Below are 20124 nucleotides of genomic sequence, written 5' to 3'. Positions count from 1 at the left end.
ATTATCCACCCCAGCATTCCTGCGTCAATATGGAACCTTGCTCTAAAATCATAATGCACATTAAGAAAAACATTTTTTAAAACCCAGTTTTTTGATTTTTCAGACCCCCCCACTCCACTGGCACCTGCCATTTAACACTCAATCCAGTTTTTCTCACTTTTGTGGACCAAAATATATATATATATATAAAAGAGAAAAAAAAACTAATCCTTGTCACCTTGCCAGGACATTCTTCTGCAAGTATTCATGGTACGACTTGTACCAACAGCAGATCCTGAAATACTTCTCTTCGCTCCTGCAGTCCAGTTGGCACAGCCAACCGAACAAGCTAAGGGGAAGTCTGTGGATCCTTCCAAGAAAAAGCCTGCTACCAAAAAAACCACCATGGAAAGCAGCACATCTCTGCAAAGACAGACAGAGCCCTACTTTCCCTATGGCAACAGACTCAGAGTGGTTCAAGTTGTCCTTCCTTCTTCCAAGCCAGAATTGCTGCATAGGGAGTTCAAGCCTCTACCCATCCACCAAGGGGTCATGATGACTCTCAAGGCTGACGTACTTGGAGAAGGGCAGTCTGCAACTCCCCAGCATCTCCTCCAGAACTGAGCTGCCTGCAGTGGGATGCAGGAGAAGCAGGAGGCACATCACTCCCAAGGGAGGAGAGCCCACGATGGTGTGACACTTCAGGAACTGGTTCTCCCCATCCTGCATGACCCACCACAATCAGCTGTGGGGACATCCAGCTGCCTGAGCCTGACATTCAGTGACCTTCTTGCTCAGGGATCCCCAATATGTGGGACCATCTCAGGACCCCATTCCTTCCAGCAAGTTACCACTCAATAGCTTTTTTGCCACCAACACCTGATTCATACTTAGAACAGTGTGCCCACAGTGAAATTCTTCACTACCTGTTCCCTCTTCACTGGACCACAATTAACCACCACCCTGGTGGCTAAAGCAAAACTGCAGCCAGGAGAAACAGAAAACCTGCAAAGCTGTAGGAAGACCATCTAAGCAAGCCCAAATGATTTCCACAGGATTGAAAGCATCCATGCGGTCAAATCTCAACTACCACGTGCAAAGACAGCCTGCAGAGGCTTTAAGAGATCCATCCACGGTGAAGGCAAAGCCAAACTGGGGGACAACCCCCCAAAACCAGCACAAAGTGAATCCCCGCAGTTTCCAGGAGAGGAGGGCAAACAGCAGCCACCCACCAGGCAGGCAGGCTCAGAGGAACTGAGACTGAGTGGCCCAAGGGCTGAACCACACTCTCTGGCTACAGGCACTGCTCTGGATCAGCGTGAGGCACAGTGATGGCAGGGCAGGGATGTCCATCTGGGAACAAGCACAGGGCTCCATCTCCAGTGCTGTCAGTCCGCCACATTCCATTTGCACCCGACTCACAAACTGATTTCTTTAAGGAGGGGAGTGATCCTGGAAGAGCATCAGCCACCACAACCGAGAGCAGACAGGCTGCTTCCTCTGAACACCCAAAGCAACAGGGGATTGGAAGGGTTCCCCTCCACCAACACTTGCTCCAAGGGGAAGACTGTCTCGCACCCACCACCGTGTGCCAGGTGGGGTATCAGGCAGGGAACCAAGGTGAGGGTCTTCCTTTCAGACACAGCACAACCCCTGCGCTTCCCTCTATTCACCCGCTGTGCCCATGTCGCAGACATTACTTGTTTACATTTGGTTGTTCCCTCCTCCCCAGCCCCTCATGCTGAGAGCCAGCTGCCTCTGCTCAAAACCATCAATCCCAACCCAGGAACAAAGCCAAAGTGCTTACAGATGCGCCCGGCATGAACCTGCCAAGGGGACTCAGCTGCAGAGACGGCTGCTTTCACCACCCACCCTTGTCCAGGCTTTGCTCTGCACCAGGCAGAGACAGCGCTATTTTTTGGGGTGGGCATCAATGACCAACGCAACCTGCTCCAAAAGCTCCAGGGTCTTGGCCCTTGAGCACCCGAGGAACCCTCAGGTGAGCAACCAAGCACCCAAAGGGCTCCATTTACAACATCAGGTGCTATTTTAGAGCAGATCCTCCTATCATAAAGATGAAAAAGCAAAGGCCCCGTAAGATAGGTTTTTAAATGTAGCACTTAAAGATGCAGAGACACAATAGTTGGCTTTGCAAAACCAACTAACACCTCCCCAACGCCACCCAGTCTGAATCACTTCAATAACTAATTACACTGAATTGGAAATTTCTGCAGACCCCCCCCTACATTGCATCCCCAGGTGCCCCCCGCCCAAATTTTTTTTACAAGTCTATATCCCAGGCTTCTGGCACAAGATGCCAACTGAGATGAATATAAGTGGTATTTTTAGCTTTATTACCCACTATAATTTTTGCAAAAGTTCAATTTTTCACACGTTACAGGGAAAAGGGATGAAATGTAAATTGGGTCTGTTACAAAAAGAGGTTTTTATAGCATGCCAAAACTTCACCATTCAGGTTGAAAGTGAAGTAACCATGATAAGCCTTTGGATGTGTATCTAGACCTGACAACCTCAATTAACATTTACCCACATTCATGTGATTGTCAACACAAAAATAAGTTTGGAGAGTTTGAAACATTTTTAAGCCAAAGTGAGATGCTTGGATGAACACACCAGATCAGACATGTGGTACAGCAGACACCAAGACTTGCAGTTGGTTTTTCGGGTGCGTTTGGTGTTTTTTAGTTATGTGGAATAACAGAGATACATTTTTTTTAAACAGCATATTCAGACCTTGAAACTTTCATTCTACTGGAGAGCAGAACTGCTTCTCCATTTTGCAAACTGCAAGTCGTGTGAAAAACAAAACCAGGCAGGAGCATGTTGCTGGGTCCCTTTTTACCCACCTCCCCCAAATTTAGCTGAATCTGACCCATTTCCAACTTAACCGTGTTACTCTCCGCTAAGAAATCAAAGCGCTGAGAAATCAAAGCAAGCCAAGGCAATGTAACATGCTGCAACAAATCACCAGTCATCAGAAGTGACATTACCCTCTGTACACGCAGGTGCTGCAGGCACAATCCAGAAGAGCACATCCAGGAGGATAGATGCAAAACTAACTTTGGAGGCTGCTTTTTGCTTCCAAATTCTCATAGGTTTGTTTCTGCTGGGCACCAAGTTGAATGCATTCCACTAGAAAAAGAGTCCTGCCTGCATGTATGCCCTTACACATCCAGCACCCTGAGGTCTTTCTGCTCTCCTCTAACAATTACGACTTTAGAGAAACAGATTCACCTCTGTGACTCTGCACTGGTTTTATTCTTAGCCCAACTAAGGAATAAGCATAAAAAAACGCTTTGCATAAATCTACTGTAGCAAGGCTCTTATTTCACTTCCAGGCCAGTTTTTTCAAAACCACTAAGCATCAAATGCAGAAGAGAAACTGTGAGAGAGCAGTGTTTTGAGACGAAATAAGAGTGAGAGTAATGGCCTTCAGAACAGATCAGCTCCTGTGGTTAAAGCATCTACAGCATTTCCAGCCTCCCAGTGCTTGCCTGAGTAGCACCCAAAAACACTGCCAGCATCCCATGGGAGGCTACGAAAGAAAATGGGGACACAGGGAAAGCCACAAGAGGAGCAGGCAGGAAAACAGCAGCTCGGAGAAAGTTGCAAGGGGAACGCAGAAAGAGAAACAAAAACAACGAAAGTGGGGAGGACGAGCAGCCGAAGAGGAAGCGGAGTTGTGCAGTGGAAATTAGTTCTTCTCACTCCTCCCTTCAGCCTTGGGAGCCACAGACCAAACCCGACCACAGGGCTCTTTCCACAGTGAAGAAAGCCAATGTAACCAGTTACAGCGATGCGTAGCTTCACAGAAATGAGGAGGGTGGGGTTTTTTTTGCTGTTCAGTGTTTCTAAGATGTCTTTAAAACGCAGGATAGTGCAAGGAAAGAAACCAGAAGGAAAAGGTGCTACTTGCACTAGTGCAATGAAGACAAACCAGCGCAGAGACTGAGCACGGCCAGTACCAACACACCACGTAACACTGCCCGGGTCTCACACAGGCCTCCTCCACACCACAGCGCTGTGCAAAATACTCGCTGACACAGTCAGGCTGCCCGTGGGCAGGGGAAAGACGGGAGCCGATACCTTTCATTGCCCGGCTGGAACTCGGAGAGCAGGGATGGCCTCCGCCTCTGCGGCTGCATGATAGACCCCGGCGGGAGGTGGGAAGCAAAATCCCTGGAATGATGCTGGTACTCCAACAGCGCGACGTCCTGCAGAAACAAACACAGAAGAGCTCGTTAGGCTGGTGGCAACTTTCAAGCCAGCACTGAACCCTGACAACTCAGAAGAAACCAAATAGATATTCCTCCTTTGAAGCACTGGGTGCTGGACCACAAAGCTCAGTGCTTTTCGCCCCACAAAAGGGTTCCCAGTAACCCCCAGTCCCGCGCTACATCAACCTCCCATCCAACCTGCCTCCAGCCTTTTATGGGGGCTGCTTACAGGCTGGCTCCTGGGATGGGACCTCAGCAAGCTCAACCCAGCCGCCAGAGCACTCACACAGGGATTTTGGCATCCAAGCAGTGCTGATGACAATTTCAAATCCAAGAGGAAGAACAGGCAAGAAGAAAATGAAAAGTCACAGGATACTTTCAGCCTCAATAAGCCACACAGCAGTATGGAGAAAGAAAAAAAATTAAAAGAAAGAAGAGAAATCACAAATGTTATCTTGAGAGTGTCCCTTTAAACACAGCTCCCCTGGGCTGAGCTCAAGGGGTTTGAAAGGACAGTTTGCTACTTATTATGTGTACGTCCCTTTTGTTCCCTGACCCTTGGAGAGTACAGTACAGTATGTTCCTGATTTTAATTAAATAAGAAGCCCTCCTGCTCTGTGCCACAGACTGATTCCAGCAACAGTATTTTAACAGCTACATTCAACTGCTATTTTTTATTTGCAGATAGATACTTGACCAGAACACTAATCATCTAATTAACTAAGACCTTCAGCAATGGCATAGAAAGCCCTGTCACAGAATATTCCTGGTAACACCGATACACATTTACATTAAAAGAACCAATCCCACCTGAGAGTCTATTTTGAAGAGTCTTAACCAGAACAAAAAAAGTGCTCTCAAAAAGAAAAAAGACATTTCAGAGTCTAAAAAAAAAATAAATCAATACATAAAATACCACACGCATGCAGCTGGGGGTGTGGGCAGAGGACACTCAGCCCTAACAGCTGCAGCAAATTATTTGATCAGATGTAGTGAAGATTGACATGCTCCAGCACTGGGGAAGCTGGAGAAGTGCCCCAGCAAGGTGCAGGGCAGGCAAGGAAAGGATTTGGGAGCTTAAACAGCAACAACCTGCACTGAAGACCCCCTCTCCCAAGCCGTAAGCGAACAGAGCAGCCCAGCACTGGATGCCATGCTCTCTTCCAGTCAGCTGCAGAGCAGAAGGGAATATCAAAGCCCAAGAACTTTACCAGAGGGTAAAACAAGACATTCGCATAGTAGCTTTCTGGAAAGCCAAGAAGAACAACTGAAATTGTAAGCACTCAGTCCAGGAGAGCCAAGAAAAGCAGATCCTCTACCCCACATTCAGGCTCTCTCGCACAAAAGCCAAAAAAAGGCCAAATATCAAAAGGTGGAGCAAGTGGAATGGTGGTGTCTGATGGCCACCACTTCTCCTTGTGCCTAGAAAAGTGCACCAGGTTTTGGAATCAGGTTCATTTCTCCCCAGCACCAGGCAATAGTGTGGTGCTGCTCCTTTTCTGTTCTGACTGATCTGAGGAAACATCAGGAACCAGGGGCCTCTGCCAGCCCCAAACTCCTGGTCTCCACCTCCCAGCCTAGCCCTTTCAAGACCTCAGCCTCTGGGGCAAGGGGTGTCTTCAGACAGGTTCTTGCGACATAAGGAGGGCATTAGTGCGACTGCATCTCCTCATCCTCACAAGGATGTTCCACTGCTGCTGTAAACCCAGGTGTTAAGGGAGGATGCTACCCCATGACGCTGTTTTTCCTTCAGCTCTAGAGTCCATCCACGCAGGACACCATGGGGGCTGCAGGACAGAATAAGCCATTGGTTCAACCACAGATGGGGCAAACTCAGACATCTGGAGTGAAGGAGCCCAGTAGCTCTTACAGCCCCAGCCAAAGCAGAATCGCTGCCTACAACGAACTTCCCCACATTTGCACTCGTCCTGGTTTTGGTGGTGGTTGTCTTTTTAAAAAAAAAAAAAAAAAAAAAAAAAAGAGAGAGAGAAGAGTGATACAGCTCCTGACATCCACCTACAAAACAAACACACCATGTCTGGGAAGACACACCAACAGGCCCACAACCAGGATCATCACCTTCTGTGGGCGTATAAACAAGAATTACTTGTCTGGGAGGCTCGAAGGCTGTGCCCTTGAGAAAAAAAAAAGGCTTGTGCATGTCCCAAGAACCATCTGTTTTTCCTTTTCCCCCTGCCCACACTCAGCTGAGCTTTGACTTTTCCTCTCTAACCCCCGTCAGAAAATCGCTGGTGGAGCTCAGAGTCTGCTGGCGTGGCCTGAAGTGATGGCAAAGCTCAACACAGAGACCTGCTAGCTCAGGGCCGGGATGGCAGACGTGCCTCTCCAGCTTCCCCACTGAGGGCAAGGCTGGTGAGCACCAGCTCCTGCTTTTCCAGAGATCGCCCAACTCACTGACGTGCTCTGCTTTGCTCTAATCAGCGTTTAGTTTCACCAGAAGAAAGCATAACCTAAAAATTAGTGAGGAGGATTAAAATCGACAAATTCCTGTGCCCTGTGATGAACTGTTAAAGGAACCGCAGGACACCCGGCAGGACATCGGTGGATTAATTGCTCAGAAAGTTACTACAGTAAATAATACAACACTACGCCATGGCCAACAGCAGCACTGTGAGCTATGACTGTGTTTTTCAAATGTAAGTGCTGGAAAAGTTTACGAGCTGCCTTCAGAAGAGGCTTCAATTTTGTTTAGCACTGTTGTAAAGGCATATGCTGGGAGACACCTTGCTGCCAGTGGCACTGCACCTTCCACACGTGGGCAGAGACAAGCGTCCACTGGGTACCACGTGAATTGCCCAGCACCAAAGCACACAGCACAAATGTCATTTAGTCCCCATCCTGATCTAAATTTTCTAGTGCAGTCCTGACACCTTGCTCAAGTGTAGCTGTAAGACACCTGAAATAAAACTAAAAAAACTTCACAGCCTCAAGCTACACGTTGCTCCTTTTTCTCTCCATGGTTTTGCTTGGGTTTGATCATCCTTTCCCTCTCTGCATCTCCTCCTGCCTTCTGCAAACACTCCTCCCATGCCCCCAAACCTGGTGAAGTGTCAGAGCACCTTCTCCAGGGCCCTCAGTTCTCCCATTGCCTCCAGTCGGGACTTCGTTCCTTTTACACCAGCCTTCCTGTTGTTCCTTACAGCTGAGGTGCTCTCACACAGATGTACTTTGTGGAAGTTTTGCAGAATTTCATAAATTCAGTACATGTCATGAAATAGAAATTAAGGAAGCAGAAAGATCATGGGCAGTCAGGGGCTCTGGCACATCAACTGATTTGGTGGGGTGGCAGGAGGGTTTGCAGGGAGCAGGAAGAGTTGCGAAGAGAAGAGGAGACCTTTTCCACTTCTGTTGATAGGAAAATCAAGCTTCTTTACTCAGGCAAAGGAGGTGGAATGTTTCCAAAACAAAACCAAAGCAAAGAAACAAAAATCACTTTGGAAGTGTCAATGCCAAGACCTTATTCTCCTGACAAAACAGCAGCTTCCCAAAATATAACCCCAGGTGAAAGGAACTGTGTGTGTCCCCTCTAACCACACAGGCAGAGTATAAACAAACAGGCCAGAGTTTCTTCTCCCTACACTGCACTATGTAGAGCTGTAGACGGTTTGAGAACTGGCCTGGCAGTGCCGAGGCTGAGCTGCCATGGTCAGGGTGACACCCTCCTGCCCCACACACACCTCTGGCAGCGGCTCTCTGCCAGCCAGGACAGGGGCACTTTATTCAGGCTAGTCCCTGGAGCATCCATGTTCTCCGAGGGAAGAGAACCCACATGATGCCATGGGAGCAGCCCTGCAAGCAGCTGGAAAGCTTGACTGAGCAGGGGAGGTACAGCCCAGACACGGTCTAGCACAGAGGTCCCTCTACTGTGGAGCACTGGCAGGGGGATCCCGTCCTCCAGCACAGACACGTGTCCCACAGCAGCCGCCCTGCAGCTCCGCAGCACAACCCTGCTACGCACATCCTTGCTCTGGTGCCCCCTGCCCCTGTGACAACCCACCCACCGATGCCCGACCAACCCACACTTGCCCAGGAGCAGCAGCGGGCCTGGGTCAGGAGCAGACCTGGAAAACCATGGAAGCCACCCAGCCAGGAGAGGAAGGTTGGATCCCTGTTGCTGGAAGCCGCTTGACATCCAACTGCAACGAAGAGGCTGGGGCATCTCTGTCTTCCAGTCCCAGAAATGCATTGCTGTCTTTGTCCTTCACAAGCCACATGGTATCCCACCATGCTGGATAGCTGCCCTGGCCCAGACCATCAGCCTTGCATGCCAGAAAGAGACACTTCAAAACCAGCAAGCCCCATCTCCAAAGCTTAAGGTGAAGCCAGCTAACTAAAATTAGGAAAATGACAAGAAGAATCGACATTATTCAGTCGCAAACTATGCACCTGCAGTAGCTCCTGAGCACATCACCCGAATGAAATCACATCAGGGAGCAAGCCCCTCGGGGCTGGGACAGCTCAGCCACACGTTGCGCTGCCCTTGCTCCAGGCAACCCACGGAGAAGGGGCTGCACGCTGCTGTAAGCCGAGGGGGCACACAGCGGCCATGTGGGGCTGTGGGGCTGCTGCTGAGGAGGCAGGCGATGGGGAGCACAGACAAACAGCTGCTGGTACCATCACCAGAACTGCAGCTCCTTTTAGAGGAAGATTTCAGGTGCCCACAGCATAGCACACTGCAATTCAGCAGTCAGCTGGAGCTACAAGTACCCAGGGGCAGACTTCAGCACCCCACGTCAATGCTGTAAACGCCTGGCGTTTACAGAGGGGTCCAATTCCCTCTCCCTTTCATCAAACTCATTTTGGTCAAAGCCTGACATGGGTGATGCGGAAGACAACAGACCTCACGACCGCTGCCTGCTGCAGCGACTGGTGAAGAAGGGTCTTGCAGGGAAAACAACTAAAACGCAGCTGCTTTTTGCCTAAATACAGCCAGAAACCTGCCCTGGTGAGAGCTGGCTCCAGTGAGTCCTTCCAAGCAGCTCCTGGTCCCACACCACAAAAAGCTGCTGGCTGGGCTGTGCCAGCACTAGCAGCACGGCCAAAGACGGACAGACACCAAGAGTGCCTACAATGCCATAAATCAGCCCGGCAGAGCAACGCAGCACAAAGCCAACGTTTAGATAAATGAAATGCTAAAGAGCCAAAAGCAGCCTCATTAAAATACACTTCTTCATGCAGCAGACTGAAGAGCGACTTGGGCCCAGCCAAAGGTGCCGAAAACGTCCTTTGCTGCCAGCGAGAAGGCTGGACACGTCCAAGCTGCCCCTGCCTGGGGGTGTTGAGAGGGGGGAGCTGGTGAAAGCACTCCTAGCCTCAAGGTCTTTTTGTGTTGTTACTTGATTTTGGAGTGCCGAGAGCGCCGTCTCCCTCCCCTTCCTGGTAAATACTCTGACCCTAAATAACCTGAGTCTATCAGGCTCATTTAGATACGCTAATCAAACTGTCTAAAGCCAGGAGACTGAAAGCAGTTTTACAGAAAAGCCCTTGGCAATACAAAACCAAACACAGCCCCATGGAAGTAAAAGAGAAAAGCTTCCCCCCACCCTCTTTTTTTAAATTTTTTAAAACTCGCTCCCTGCTGCCTTACCTACCATAATGTCTCCGGTGAAATCTGTGCTGTCCCCTGACCTCAGGATAACCCACACACTAAACTAATAACTGCATGCAGCCGCACAGCCTTTCTGCCTCTCTCGCTTTCTGTTTTGAACACGTGCACTTGCTGGTGCACTTCATTTCTCCTTCCCCTGCTTACAGCTGCCTGGATCCGCACTGCCTGACCTCCAGCGAGAAGGAAGAAAGGGAGGTTTGAAAGAGATGCTGGAAGCACCCCCAGGCACTGACCCGCAACTCACAGAGCCAGACAACACTACGCCATGGCCAACAGCAGCTCTGACCCTGCTCTCCCAGCTCCAGCACAGAGCACATCCATACGGACAAGGCATCTATCGACTGCTCCATCCAGATGGCATTCCCGTGGCTGCAAGAATTAGCCCCTGAGGAGAAGACGACCCCAGAGACAGGAGGTCTGCAGAAAGGAAGCCCAGAGCTGGTCTTGCAACAAAAAGGCAAACTGCTCCTCCTCTCTTCCTCCCACCAGCAGAAAAAGAAGTGCAAATGCCCAGTGCTTCTGGCTTCCTTGGAAAACAGCCCTGGAGCAAACCCGTGGGGACCTAGAGCGCAGCTAGACCAGCACCTGCAGCACAGCTCGAGCAGCCCGAAGCAGTAGATCCATCCCCCATCGCTTACCACGTCTTCAGCTGAGAAAGCAACCAGGAGCTCCCCGCCGAGTTTCGGTGCAAAGACGGCTTCGCTCAAAAACCACCGGCTCTTGTTTTGCAGTGACGCCGAGGAGGAGCAGTCCCGGGGTCAGTCACCACATCCGCCAGCTGAGCCGGCTCCCCGGCGGAGGGTGGCATTTGCGCCAGCAGCCACCTCTAATTACAGCATCGGGCACAGGCAGTGCCTCACCGCGGAGCTCCCTGGGCACAGGAGCCCTTGCCCAGCTCCAAGCCGCTGCTCCACGCTGCCCTCATCACCTTTCGCAGGCAGGCAAACAGGCCAGGGCACCGCACACGCTCATCAAGGAGCAAAGCCCAGCTCCTGGCCGCCCCCACCAAGCTTTAGGTCATAGGCCATTCGTTATGAGCTCACCCAGCATTGTATTGCGAATGATTTTTATTTCTTAATGATGTGCTATTCCTGCTGAAGCACTCCCCAGCGTTTAGCCTAAATGAGGCTGGTTAATAATGGCGTGGTCCGAATAGTGAGCAAAAAACAATGCCAAAGCATCCCTGTGTGTTTCACTATTTATAAATTGTCCCTTATCTAATTCCGAAGAGGATGCCTGGCCCATTCCTGCTGCTTGTGAGCAGCATGCACGCTGTTCTGGGAACTCCTTTTAACTGCAGAGGAATTGGTGGGTAAGAGAGCAGGGCTGGTGCCCCCACAAACTGTGACACTGGGGGCATATAGAGCCAGAGCTGGACATCTTACGGCTGCTGCCTGGCATGTCCCACACTCTTCTCATCCCCCCCCAACAACACCCCGCTGGCTCTGGGGGATCTGGGACCTTACTCAATCCCATGCCACACCTTCATCCTGGGTGTCCTGCTTTCCACTGGTATTTCCCGAGAGGAGGAGAGGTGAGAGCAGCTGCAGACAGCACTGCCTAGAGCAGCGCCAGCACCAGCCACATAGTCCATCCCTCTCCACCTCCTGCTTTTCTGCTGGTGTTTCCCCAAATCAGAGAACACCCTGTGCCTCTAAGGCCCAGAGCTATTCCCTATATAGCCAGAGGGGACACACAAGTCAGAGTGGCCCAACACAGTGGCCAAGACTTGACCACACAGCTTCGGACTGCAAAGCCACCCCGTCCCCCATGGGAAGCACACGGCGGATCGAGCTTCCCACACCTCCAGGAGCACGCAGCCAGCACAGAGCAGCGCATCCCGATTTGAAACCTGCAAAAGCCTCAGACCATCCAGCAATTAATTTGTGCAACAAGCTGCTGCTTGAGCCCCTTGATGCAACCCTGGCTGCAGCAGGAGGCTGGGCTAGCAATCAGTGCCACTCGTGAGCCAGGCAGACCAGCTCCCCAGTCCGAGGTGGGGTGGCCAAAGCAGCGCGGCCACCGCTCCAGCAGCTTTGCCAGAGACGGGATGCCCCCCACCCCTGCTCTGCACACCCTGAACTTTGGAAAAAGAAGTTGCTTTACATCTCTTTCTGCCAGCAGCGAGTGTGACCTATTTTAGCAATAAAAGGAAAAGCTCTCTGGTGCCTGGATACCCCTTGGCACTGGCAGCAGAGCAGTTGCTCATCAGACCGAGAAATGCACTTTTTAGCCTTCGCCTGGAGAAAATAATTTTTCTCAAAGCTGATTCAGGTAAGAGGAAGGGGGAAGGTTTAGGAAGAACCAGGGCAGTAGCAGAGCCATCACTGCACGAGGTCCAGAGTACGGGCTGCGAGGGGACCAGCGTGGCATACAGCCCATCGCCCTCAGCCTCTCCAGCAAAGAGGAGCTATCCTCCACTACTGAACACCTCCACTGAAGTGCAAAGCAGGTGGTTATTGATCAAAACAGGTTGTCCACAAGTACGCTGCTGTCTGCCTTGCTTCCTCCCTGAAACCCTGGGAGGAGCTCACTGCAGATTTAAGAAAAAACAAAAAACTCAACAAAAAAACCCACACCACCAAAAAAACCCATAAACCAAACAACAATGACTCCACAATCAGCTCTACTGTTGAAGATAAGGTCAGTAATAAAAACCTGGCTGAATACATACATTTTTATCTTGCCTACGGGGATGCAACATGTGCTGAAAAGACAAATGCCCTTATTGTTCCGACACAGTCTCATTGCCATCCATCTCTCGGAAGCTGCTGACTTGGCCTTTTGTTTTAGGAGGTGACCACACTGCGCGTGGCCCCCTCTTGGAAGGCATTGATTTCTGCTGCCATCCCTGCACTGAGGCCACGTCTGCTGCCAGCACCATTAGCATCTGTACCAGCTGCACAGTAATGCACCCTTCCCAACGCCCTCTCCCCCGCCTCTCCAGCAAACTAGGGCTGTCAGCAGCGTTTAGCTGTCCCGTCTGAATATGTCATTCACGGAGAAGCAGCCACGTCTTGGTGGGGGCAGCTCTCAGCTGTTGTGGTTTCCCAGTCATCTGACCGGTGCCGGTTGCTGGAGCCAGCCGCCAGCCAGAGGTGCCGGCAGAGCAGCGGCACAGCCATTACAGTGCTGCTTTTGAGTCTCTCTCCATCACAAGACTTTTGTCCCAGTCGCACCCAGGCGCCTTTGAGCCAGGAATGACCCGCCTGCCTTTCCTCCATTCCCCAAGCCGGGTGCTCTGCTTCCTGAAGCCACTTGTGGTCACAAACACCCACGTGGGGTGAGCAGCTCTCCTCACACAACAAACCCCAAACTTGACCCCTAAAAGCACCACGTTGTTCTCCTCATCATCACATCTCTTCTGCAGCGTAGTCCGCCATCATCTCCCACGCACCCACAACAACGTATCTGCAGGTCCATGTAGGACCTTTTCATCTTTCCACATCCCCCACTCAGCTCTTTCCTACGCTTCTTTACACCTCCACAGCAAACCCTTCAGGTCAAAAAAAACCCTAACTTGTTCAATATTTTGAATAAATGTGGTGACAATGACAACCATCAAAAGCCCCCAGGTATTGCAGAAGGTGTCTCCAGGGGCTGGTGGGGCAATGCGGGCAGAGTCAGGCTAGGACTGCAGGCAAAGGCTTCATGTCTTCAAAAGCAGTTTTAGTGGGTCTCTACCTTTGCCAAACCACATATGCAGCAAAAAAGTCTTTCTTCCCCTGTGGATTTACAATCCCAAAATCAACCAAAAGCAAAGCATCACCCTCTGCATGAAATCACGTCCAAAAAGCAGATTAGGGAGCAACCGTAGAAGTTTACAGTAGCTTGAAGAAAAAGAACTGTTTTGGATAAAGGCTGTATTCTAGGGAAAATGAGCTTTAAATACAAACTGCTGTAAGCCAACTCATTCCTGGCAATGGGACAGAGACCCCAGGGCAGGGAATTAGGTGTCCTGTTCCTTCACCTCCATGCTCTCCCAGTCCCACAGCAGAAAGCAAATTTTCCCAAATCCACCACTGAGCTGCGTGGAGCTCATGCAACCCTTCACTGGAAAGGTACCTAAGAAGAGATCGCACAGAGTTCTCATGACAGACCCGATCAGAGTCAGTATTTCCAAGGTATGTTTTTGATTTTCAAGTCATTCCTTCAAACAGTAGCTGGAGCCCAGCAGGCAGAGCTCAGGATGAGAATCTCTGGCACAAACCACCCCCCACTCAGCTGTGCAGCTGGTAGCAGGACGCTTTTTGCGCTCGGAGGTGGATGGAGAAGGCTCTTTGCAGCCTGGGGGATTTCAGCATTTTGCACCATAAACTCTTCCGTTCTGCAAGTTCCTGGAGCACTGACACAGATTGGCATTTTGCTTCCAGCACATAAAAGTGTGAATAACTACTCCAAGGAAAACCAACACAGCAGCAAAGGCGCCTGGCACTTGTAATGCAAAATACACTGTCTCTCTGCAAGCTTACCTGGCATCGCCTTGCCACGCTGATCATGTCACTGTGGAGAAGAGCTAGCTCCTGCCATCACAGGAGCTCGCATCTCCTTACAGCACCTTCCACAGCAAGATGCTGGGTTGAACTTGCCCTGCTCAAACTGCTGGGAGGAGGAGTCTGGGCAGGGAAGGCACTCAATTCCCCCCAGGCCACCATTTGGCTAGGACACCAAATCAGCACACAAGTTTGCACCAACCTCTTGTCTCTGGTTCAGACAGACAAGGAAGTTATTTATCACGGGCCAAAAACAAAAAAACAAAAAAAAAAAGAGAGCAATCAGGCTGGGATGCTCCTGCACAAGTGTTATTTGCATAATGAAGGAACTACAGAGCTGCTCCCAGACAGGAGAGGTGACACAGGAGAAAGCACAAAGGTCTCAAAGCTGGAGCAGAGGGGTTAAGGAGGGATATTAAGCACACTTTTCCATCTCAGCTGAAGCAGTGTGCAGGGAATGGGGGCAAAGAGCACACAGGAGGCACAAAGAACACCTCTTGTTTTGCAGGGAGGGGACAGTGGTCACACCTGGGGATTCAAGGGATGGTGGAGCACCAATTTCATATACATGTGCACACACCCCAATCCTACCAATCCCCAAACCTGTTTAGTATCTCTCGTAGGTAAAACACTAAAAGCAACCCAAAAGCAGAAGCTGTTTTGGCACAGAGGCTGCTGCATGAGGACACCCCAAATCCCCAGCATCTCCTACAGCTGATACCACCCTCCTGGAAACCCCAGCCTGCATTCGAAGCCGCATCATTCCTGCGGCTCTGAAACACCAGGGCACCAACAGGAGAAGGAAGACTGGTAAGGAGGGCACAGAAAGAAACTGGAAGAGAGGGGAACCCTTCTGTCCCCAGGGACTATTAATCCCGAAGAGGCTTCAAAAGGAAAGGGGGACATGTGCTATGCAGGGAAATTGATCTGTTTACAGAAAATATCTGCAGGTTGCCTGAAAATTAATATCCTTCATGAGAAAGTTTCCTTTGAGAGAGCATGAACTTCGGACATATTAGAAGGTTAAGAGCGTAAGTAATGTGGTTTTTCACCTTTAGCTAAAGGTCACTGAGCATTCAAACAATTCCTCTGTTCCCAAGCTGAACATGACAGAAGTCAACTAAGCACCCCAACATTACAGCTAATGAATATGGAAAACAAAAACATTTCCCCTGCAGTTTGGCCAAGAACCACTCAGTGCTTTTAAGAAGAAACAGCAAATTATTGGTGATTTTAGCCTTACCTAAGGGAAGTCAAACAAACCAGAACTTTTTCACCAAGCTTCCTTCTTCCCTCTAAAAGCACACACAGCTGTCAAAGTTTTTTACAAGTCACTTTTTTTAGTAAGATGGAATGGCATTTAGGGTCATTATAAAACATCGCACCATCTTCACATCCAGCCTCCCCGATCACTGTTGGGAGCAAATGTCTCCCAGAGAGGAGGAGGAGGACACTCCCATACGGTTGGGGACCAACCTACCCCACGGAAGAGCCTGTTTGCTGCATCACCCATCAGAGCTCACTCCGGATCATACCCACGGGTTCATGGCCCTACCCAAAGCTGGCATCTAAGAGTGAAACCAGCCAACAAACATCCTCACTCGACTGGTACTGGATCTCCTCTGCCAGCAACAAGCTCAATTTCTGGCATGTGCTGCTGGGAGACTGTGCCCATATGTACGAAGTATATTTCTGTTTATTCACCTGAAATGGATCTTTTTCCCTAGTTTGTTGAATATTCCCTTGGGTTTTATACGATGGGAGAAGAAACGTGCCCATGCCTACTTCCACTGCCTTCTGCCCCTTCACAACAGCCCCTCTCACTTGCCTCCTCTGGCAAAAATCAAAACAGCTGCAATCCTTTAAATCACTTTTCATAAAGTGTCTCCAAGCCTAAAATAATGTCATGGCTCATTTCTGAGCTCAGTATTCCTGCAGTGCCGCATTTCCCTGGGTGCGACTGTCACAGTTGGACTGTGATTATTTATTTATATTATAATAGCATTTGCAGCCCTGCTGCGCTCAGCCCTGCACACACACCCAGGAGGTGACCCAGGGCGTTTCCACCACCGGATAAGGATCCCCAGGCTGACAAATTCCCAGTTCCCAGGAAAGGATGTCGTGGAATGCAGCAAACCAGAATCAAAAATCTAATTAGACACAAGACATGCTAGTGTCAGGTTGGTTTTGGCCTCACTTGCTTTCTTCCAAACAAGCTCTCACTGTGCAAACACACCCCATGACAAAACTGACCTGGCCAAGACATGCAAGAAAATACCGCTGACTTTTAACATTAAACAGCGCAGCAACTTCAAAGCAACTGGGCTCTCCTCTCCCAAGCAATCCCACCAGAGATCAGCTCCAGCCCCAAAGCCATGGCCAGGTTCCAGCTCACGGCGCTGCCGAGCAAGAGACACGTGTTTCCAAACAGCTGAGAGTGGCAGGGTGGATCATGCAGGGACACGCTTCAAGAAACATTCTGCCTACCCTCCTGAGAAGAAGCAAGGTATGTTTGGTTTGTGTGGGGCTGGCACGCTTCCGCCAAGAGGAGCCTTTCGGCTTTCCATCCAAAAAAATCCCAGCTCGGACCTCTCCTGCATCCAGCCACCTAAAAGGTATCACATAGTGTCGGAAGATTACATGCGGCTGTAAAAATAACTTCTCGAAGCAAACGCCAGCAACTTCTTCCAACACTAATATGATAGAATAAAAACAGTATTCACGCTAGCCAGAGAGCAGGGCAGGCTGGAGAAACCCCGAGCTCCACCTGACTTGCAAACAACTGCCCCGCTTGGTTCATTCTGCTGTTGCGACACTAAGGGGAAGCAACCGAGGTTTGCAGGAGACAAGGACTCCACACCCCAAGGCGAGGAGCCTTTCGCACTTTTCTAAAATCCGTCTCCACATTGGGTATTGAGGTTTCTTTGGTTTGTTGTTGTTGGGGTTTTTTTTTAAATCATGGTTTTGCAACAACTGCAGATCTTGCTTACCTGGTCACATCCTCCTGCTTGTGTTTCTGATAAAAAGAGAACTGGAATTTTCTTTTTGAGACAAATGCTCTCGTTCTGTCCCACCTCCTAAACAAACACGCTCGCACCAATGGAAGCAAAACTCCCATAAATTGAACCAGGTCAGCGTGTCTTCATACCCGGGATGAAAAGCTTCTTTGTGCAGAAGCACGCAGGCCCTGAGCAATCTAGATGAGCCAGCTAACGCAGCCAAAAGCTTGTCCTGCGCCTCTCCTTAACGTTTCTATTTCAAAGCCTTTCCAAACTGCGGCTCTACTCACTGTGCCATTCTGCTGAAGCCCAGCAAAGAAGGCAGATGAGGGAATTTCACCCCTTCACTGATACTTCATGGGTTTCCAGGCTTTCAAGTCAAACCCTAAAATCATCACAGCAGGAATTTTACCATTCAATAGCCACCACTGTCAAACGTAACCCCGAGACAAGGTGTCCTCACTAACTTGTGTTACAAGCACCTTCCAGGCTATGGCCACCTCACTGTTACCCAGCAAGAAGTGACTCCAAAGAGCAGCCTTGCAAGTTTGTGCCACACTCCAGCACCTAATAAGATTCATTTAAGCAGCTTGAGCTGACTAAACCTGTTCCACTAAGGAGAGGTTTTTTCCGTTAAGGGCCTAAACCTAGAACATTCAACCACCCAGGATGAGCAAGAGCAGATGAGTGACATGGCACAGAAAGGAGAGGCTAGATCTGGGTGAACTAACCCATGCAAGCTCCGGTGCATTCGACAAAACACAGCCAACAAAAAAATGACCAGCTTATGCCTTGATCCAAGAGACGACAAGACTACGGATCAAAGGTAAGAGGGGGAAAAATGAGGAAGGATAAAATGTAAAAAGATCAGCAGCTCAATTTTCTTCTTGCTCCCCAGGAGTGCCACTACCAGCCAGAAACACCACATACAGAGATGCAGGTCTTCTGACCAAAGGGCAGGTGGCAGGTTCACCCCTGTCAGTCTGCCTGGAAACCAGGAGAGCTCTCCTGTGAGTATGAGGAGCAAGGACTGGTCTCACTGGGAAGCAGTAAGCCCACGTGCAGGAGAGGATACTCATTTCCTTGCGATGCAGCAGCAGGGAAAAGCCATGCCAAAGAGGGCTGGAGGGCACGTGCTCCTGCTCCACATGGATGGTCAACCTTCCCCTCTCCCTCCCAAGCTGGTTTGTTGCATCCAACCAACGGTGCTCTTGCCAGGAAGACAAACAGACTCGGGCGCTCAGAAGTGATGAGCCGGAGCCCATGAGAACTGCCACGGCAAGCGCCAGGAAGAGGCTGGAAAGGGAGAGAAAAGCTGAAAGCACCGTATAGAGAAACAAAAGAGGATCCCACGAGAGAGGAACAATGAAATCCCGTACCGCAGGCACGGAAATGGTCTGATTTCTCTGTAACAGCCACATCCGAGACAGCGCAGCTGAACCACTGCCCCAGTGACGGGGACGCGCCACGCAGCTCCTACCCTGCAAGCGGGCAGGGAAGGAAAGTCTCTTGCCTTACCGCATGTGGTCGAGCAATCTGAACTGGGTAGGACATGGCGTGCGGGGCGTAGCGCGGCTCGGCAGCACGCCAGCTCTGTGTCACGGGCTGCGTGGATCCAGACATGTTGAAAGAGCAGGAGCGGCGGTCGCTACTTCCAAGTCACTCACAAAGTAGATTAGGAGAGCCAAGAGCTCCTCTTCATCATGTCTGTGCTTTCCACGTCACGCAACAACTGGAAGCAAACAGGAAAGCAGCAGGTTAAAATGCAGTCAACCACAAGACAACTGAACATCAAGCCTTGGGTGATCACCAAAACCCGACTGCCCTCGCAATTCTCCAGCAGCCCCATTTCCCACTTGGCAAACACCACTGCCAAGTTTTTGCTGTAGATTATTCCTATCACAGTGAAGTCCAAATATAAGATTATCCCAAATCCATCCCACTCGATTGCCCTGGAAAGCTTTCCCCCAGCACCAGCAGGACCAGGCCTGCAAACTGCCAGCCATTTATTTGGGCCCTGTTGATTTATGTCTCCAAGTCTCTTGGAGACAGGTATTTTTTTGGGGGGGTGACATAGTTCCCAAAACCCACAAGAATTTAGGCACTTCAACACAAGGTCCAAAGGCACAAGGTCCAAAGGCACAAGGTCCAAAGGCACAAGGTCCAAAGGCACAAGGTCCAAAGGCACAAGGTCCAAAGGCACAAGGTCCCTCCTCAGCCCATCCCTTTCCCCATCCACACACTCGCATATCTGCACACATTTCTTTCAGTGCCCTCCCTTCCAAGCTGTGGCCATTTTTGCAGCCGCCTGAGGTACGCCCTGATCTATACCAGGAGGGACACCAAGCACCAACCTCCTCGGCAGCCATGTCCATCTATGGGCTACACTAAAACGCAGAGCTAAAGTGCGTCACACGCCTCCAGTGCCACCTAGATCAGCCTTTCTGATCAGGACCAAGAGCCAGAGAAGACACCGTGGCCCTGAGGGTATTTCCACAAACACCCCTGTCACCCACACGTTCACTGCTTTACCATGTGTTGCAATTCCTTTTGCAGCTGTAACAAAACCAGGAAAACCAACAAAGTGGGAGGACTCCCCTCAGCCCCAAGGGGAGATTTACAAGTTACTGATTTTCATAGATATTTCATGTAGTTTGTTTGGTTAGGATTTTAAGTTTCCTGGGTTTTGTCTGGGCTTCAATGAAAAGTAACAAACATTAAATGCTGCCCTTCATCGCTGTCAGTTTAAGGTGCATTAACTATTATTCTCATATTAACGGTTAGTT

The 20124-nt window shown here is 50.1% G+C and overlaps 1 protein-coding gene across 4 annotated transcripts in view; it reads right to left on the bottom strand.

The window, feature by feature from the left end:
- Nucleotides 1-18961, bottom strand: part of NCOR2 (nuclear receptor corepressor 2) — a 177893-nt gene extending 158932 nt beyond the window's left edge. For 3 of the 4 annotated variants that reach the window (XM_086474359.1, XM_086474357.1, XM_086474358.1), the window contains exons 1-2: nucleotides 18857-18961; nucleotides 4087-4214 (exon numbers count right to left, since the gene is read on the bottom strand). In XM_086474359.1, the coding sequence (XP_086330485.1) occupies nucleotides 4087-4214; nucleotides 18857-18961 (233 nt within the window). Of the gene's footprint in view, nucleotides 1-4086; nucleotides 4215-6324; nucleotides 6411-6450; nucleotides 6497-18856 lie in introns of all 4 variants that reach the window. The other variant, XM_086474356.1, reaches the window with a different exon arrangement.
- Between the last annotated feature and the right edge of the window lie 1163 nt (nucleotides 18962-20124).

The sequence above is a fragment of the Leptosomus discolor genome, chromosome 16 (genome assembly GCF_034619465.1).
Source record: "Leptosomus discolor isolate bLepDis1 chromosome 16, bLepDis1.hap2, whole genome shotgun sequence".
Classification (NCBI taxonomy): domain Eukaryota; kingdom Metazoa; phylum Chordata; class Aves; order Leptosomiformes; family Leptosomidae; genus Leptosomus; species Leptosomus discolor.
This window is presented reverse-complemented; position numbering and strand designations above follow the sequence as displayed.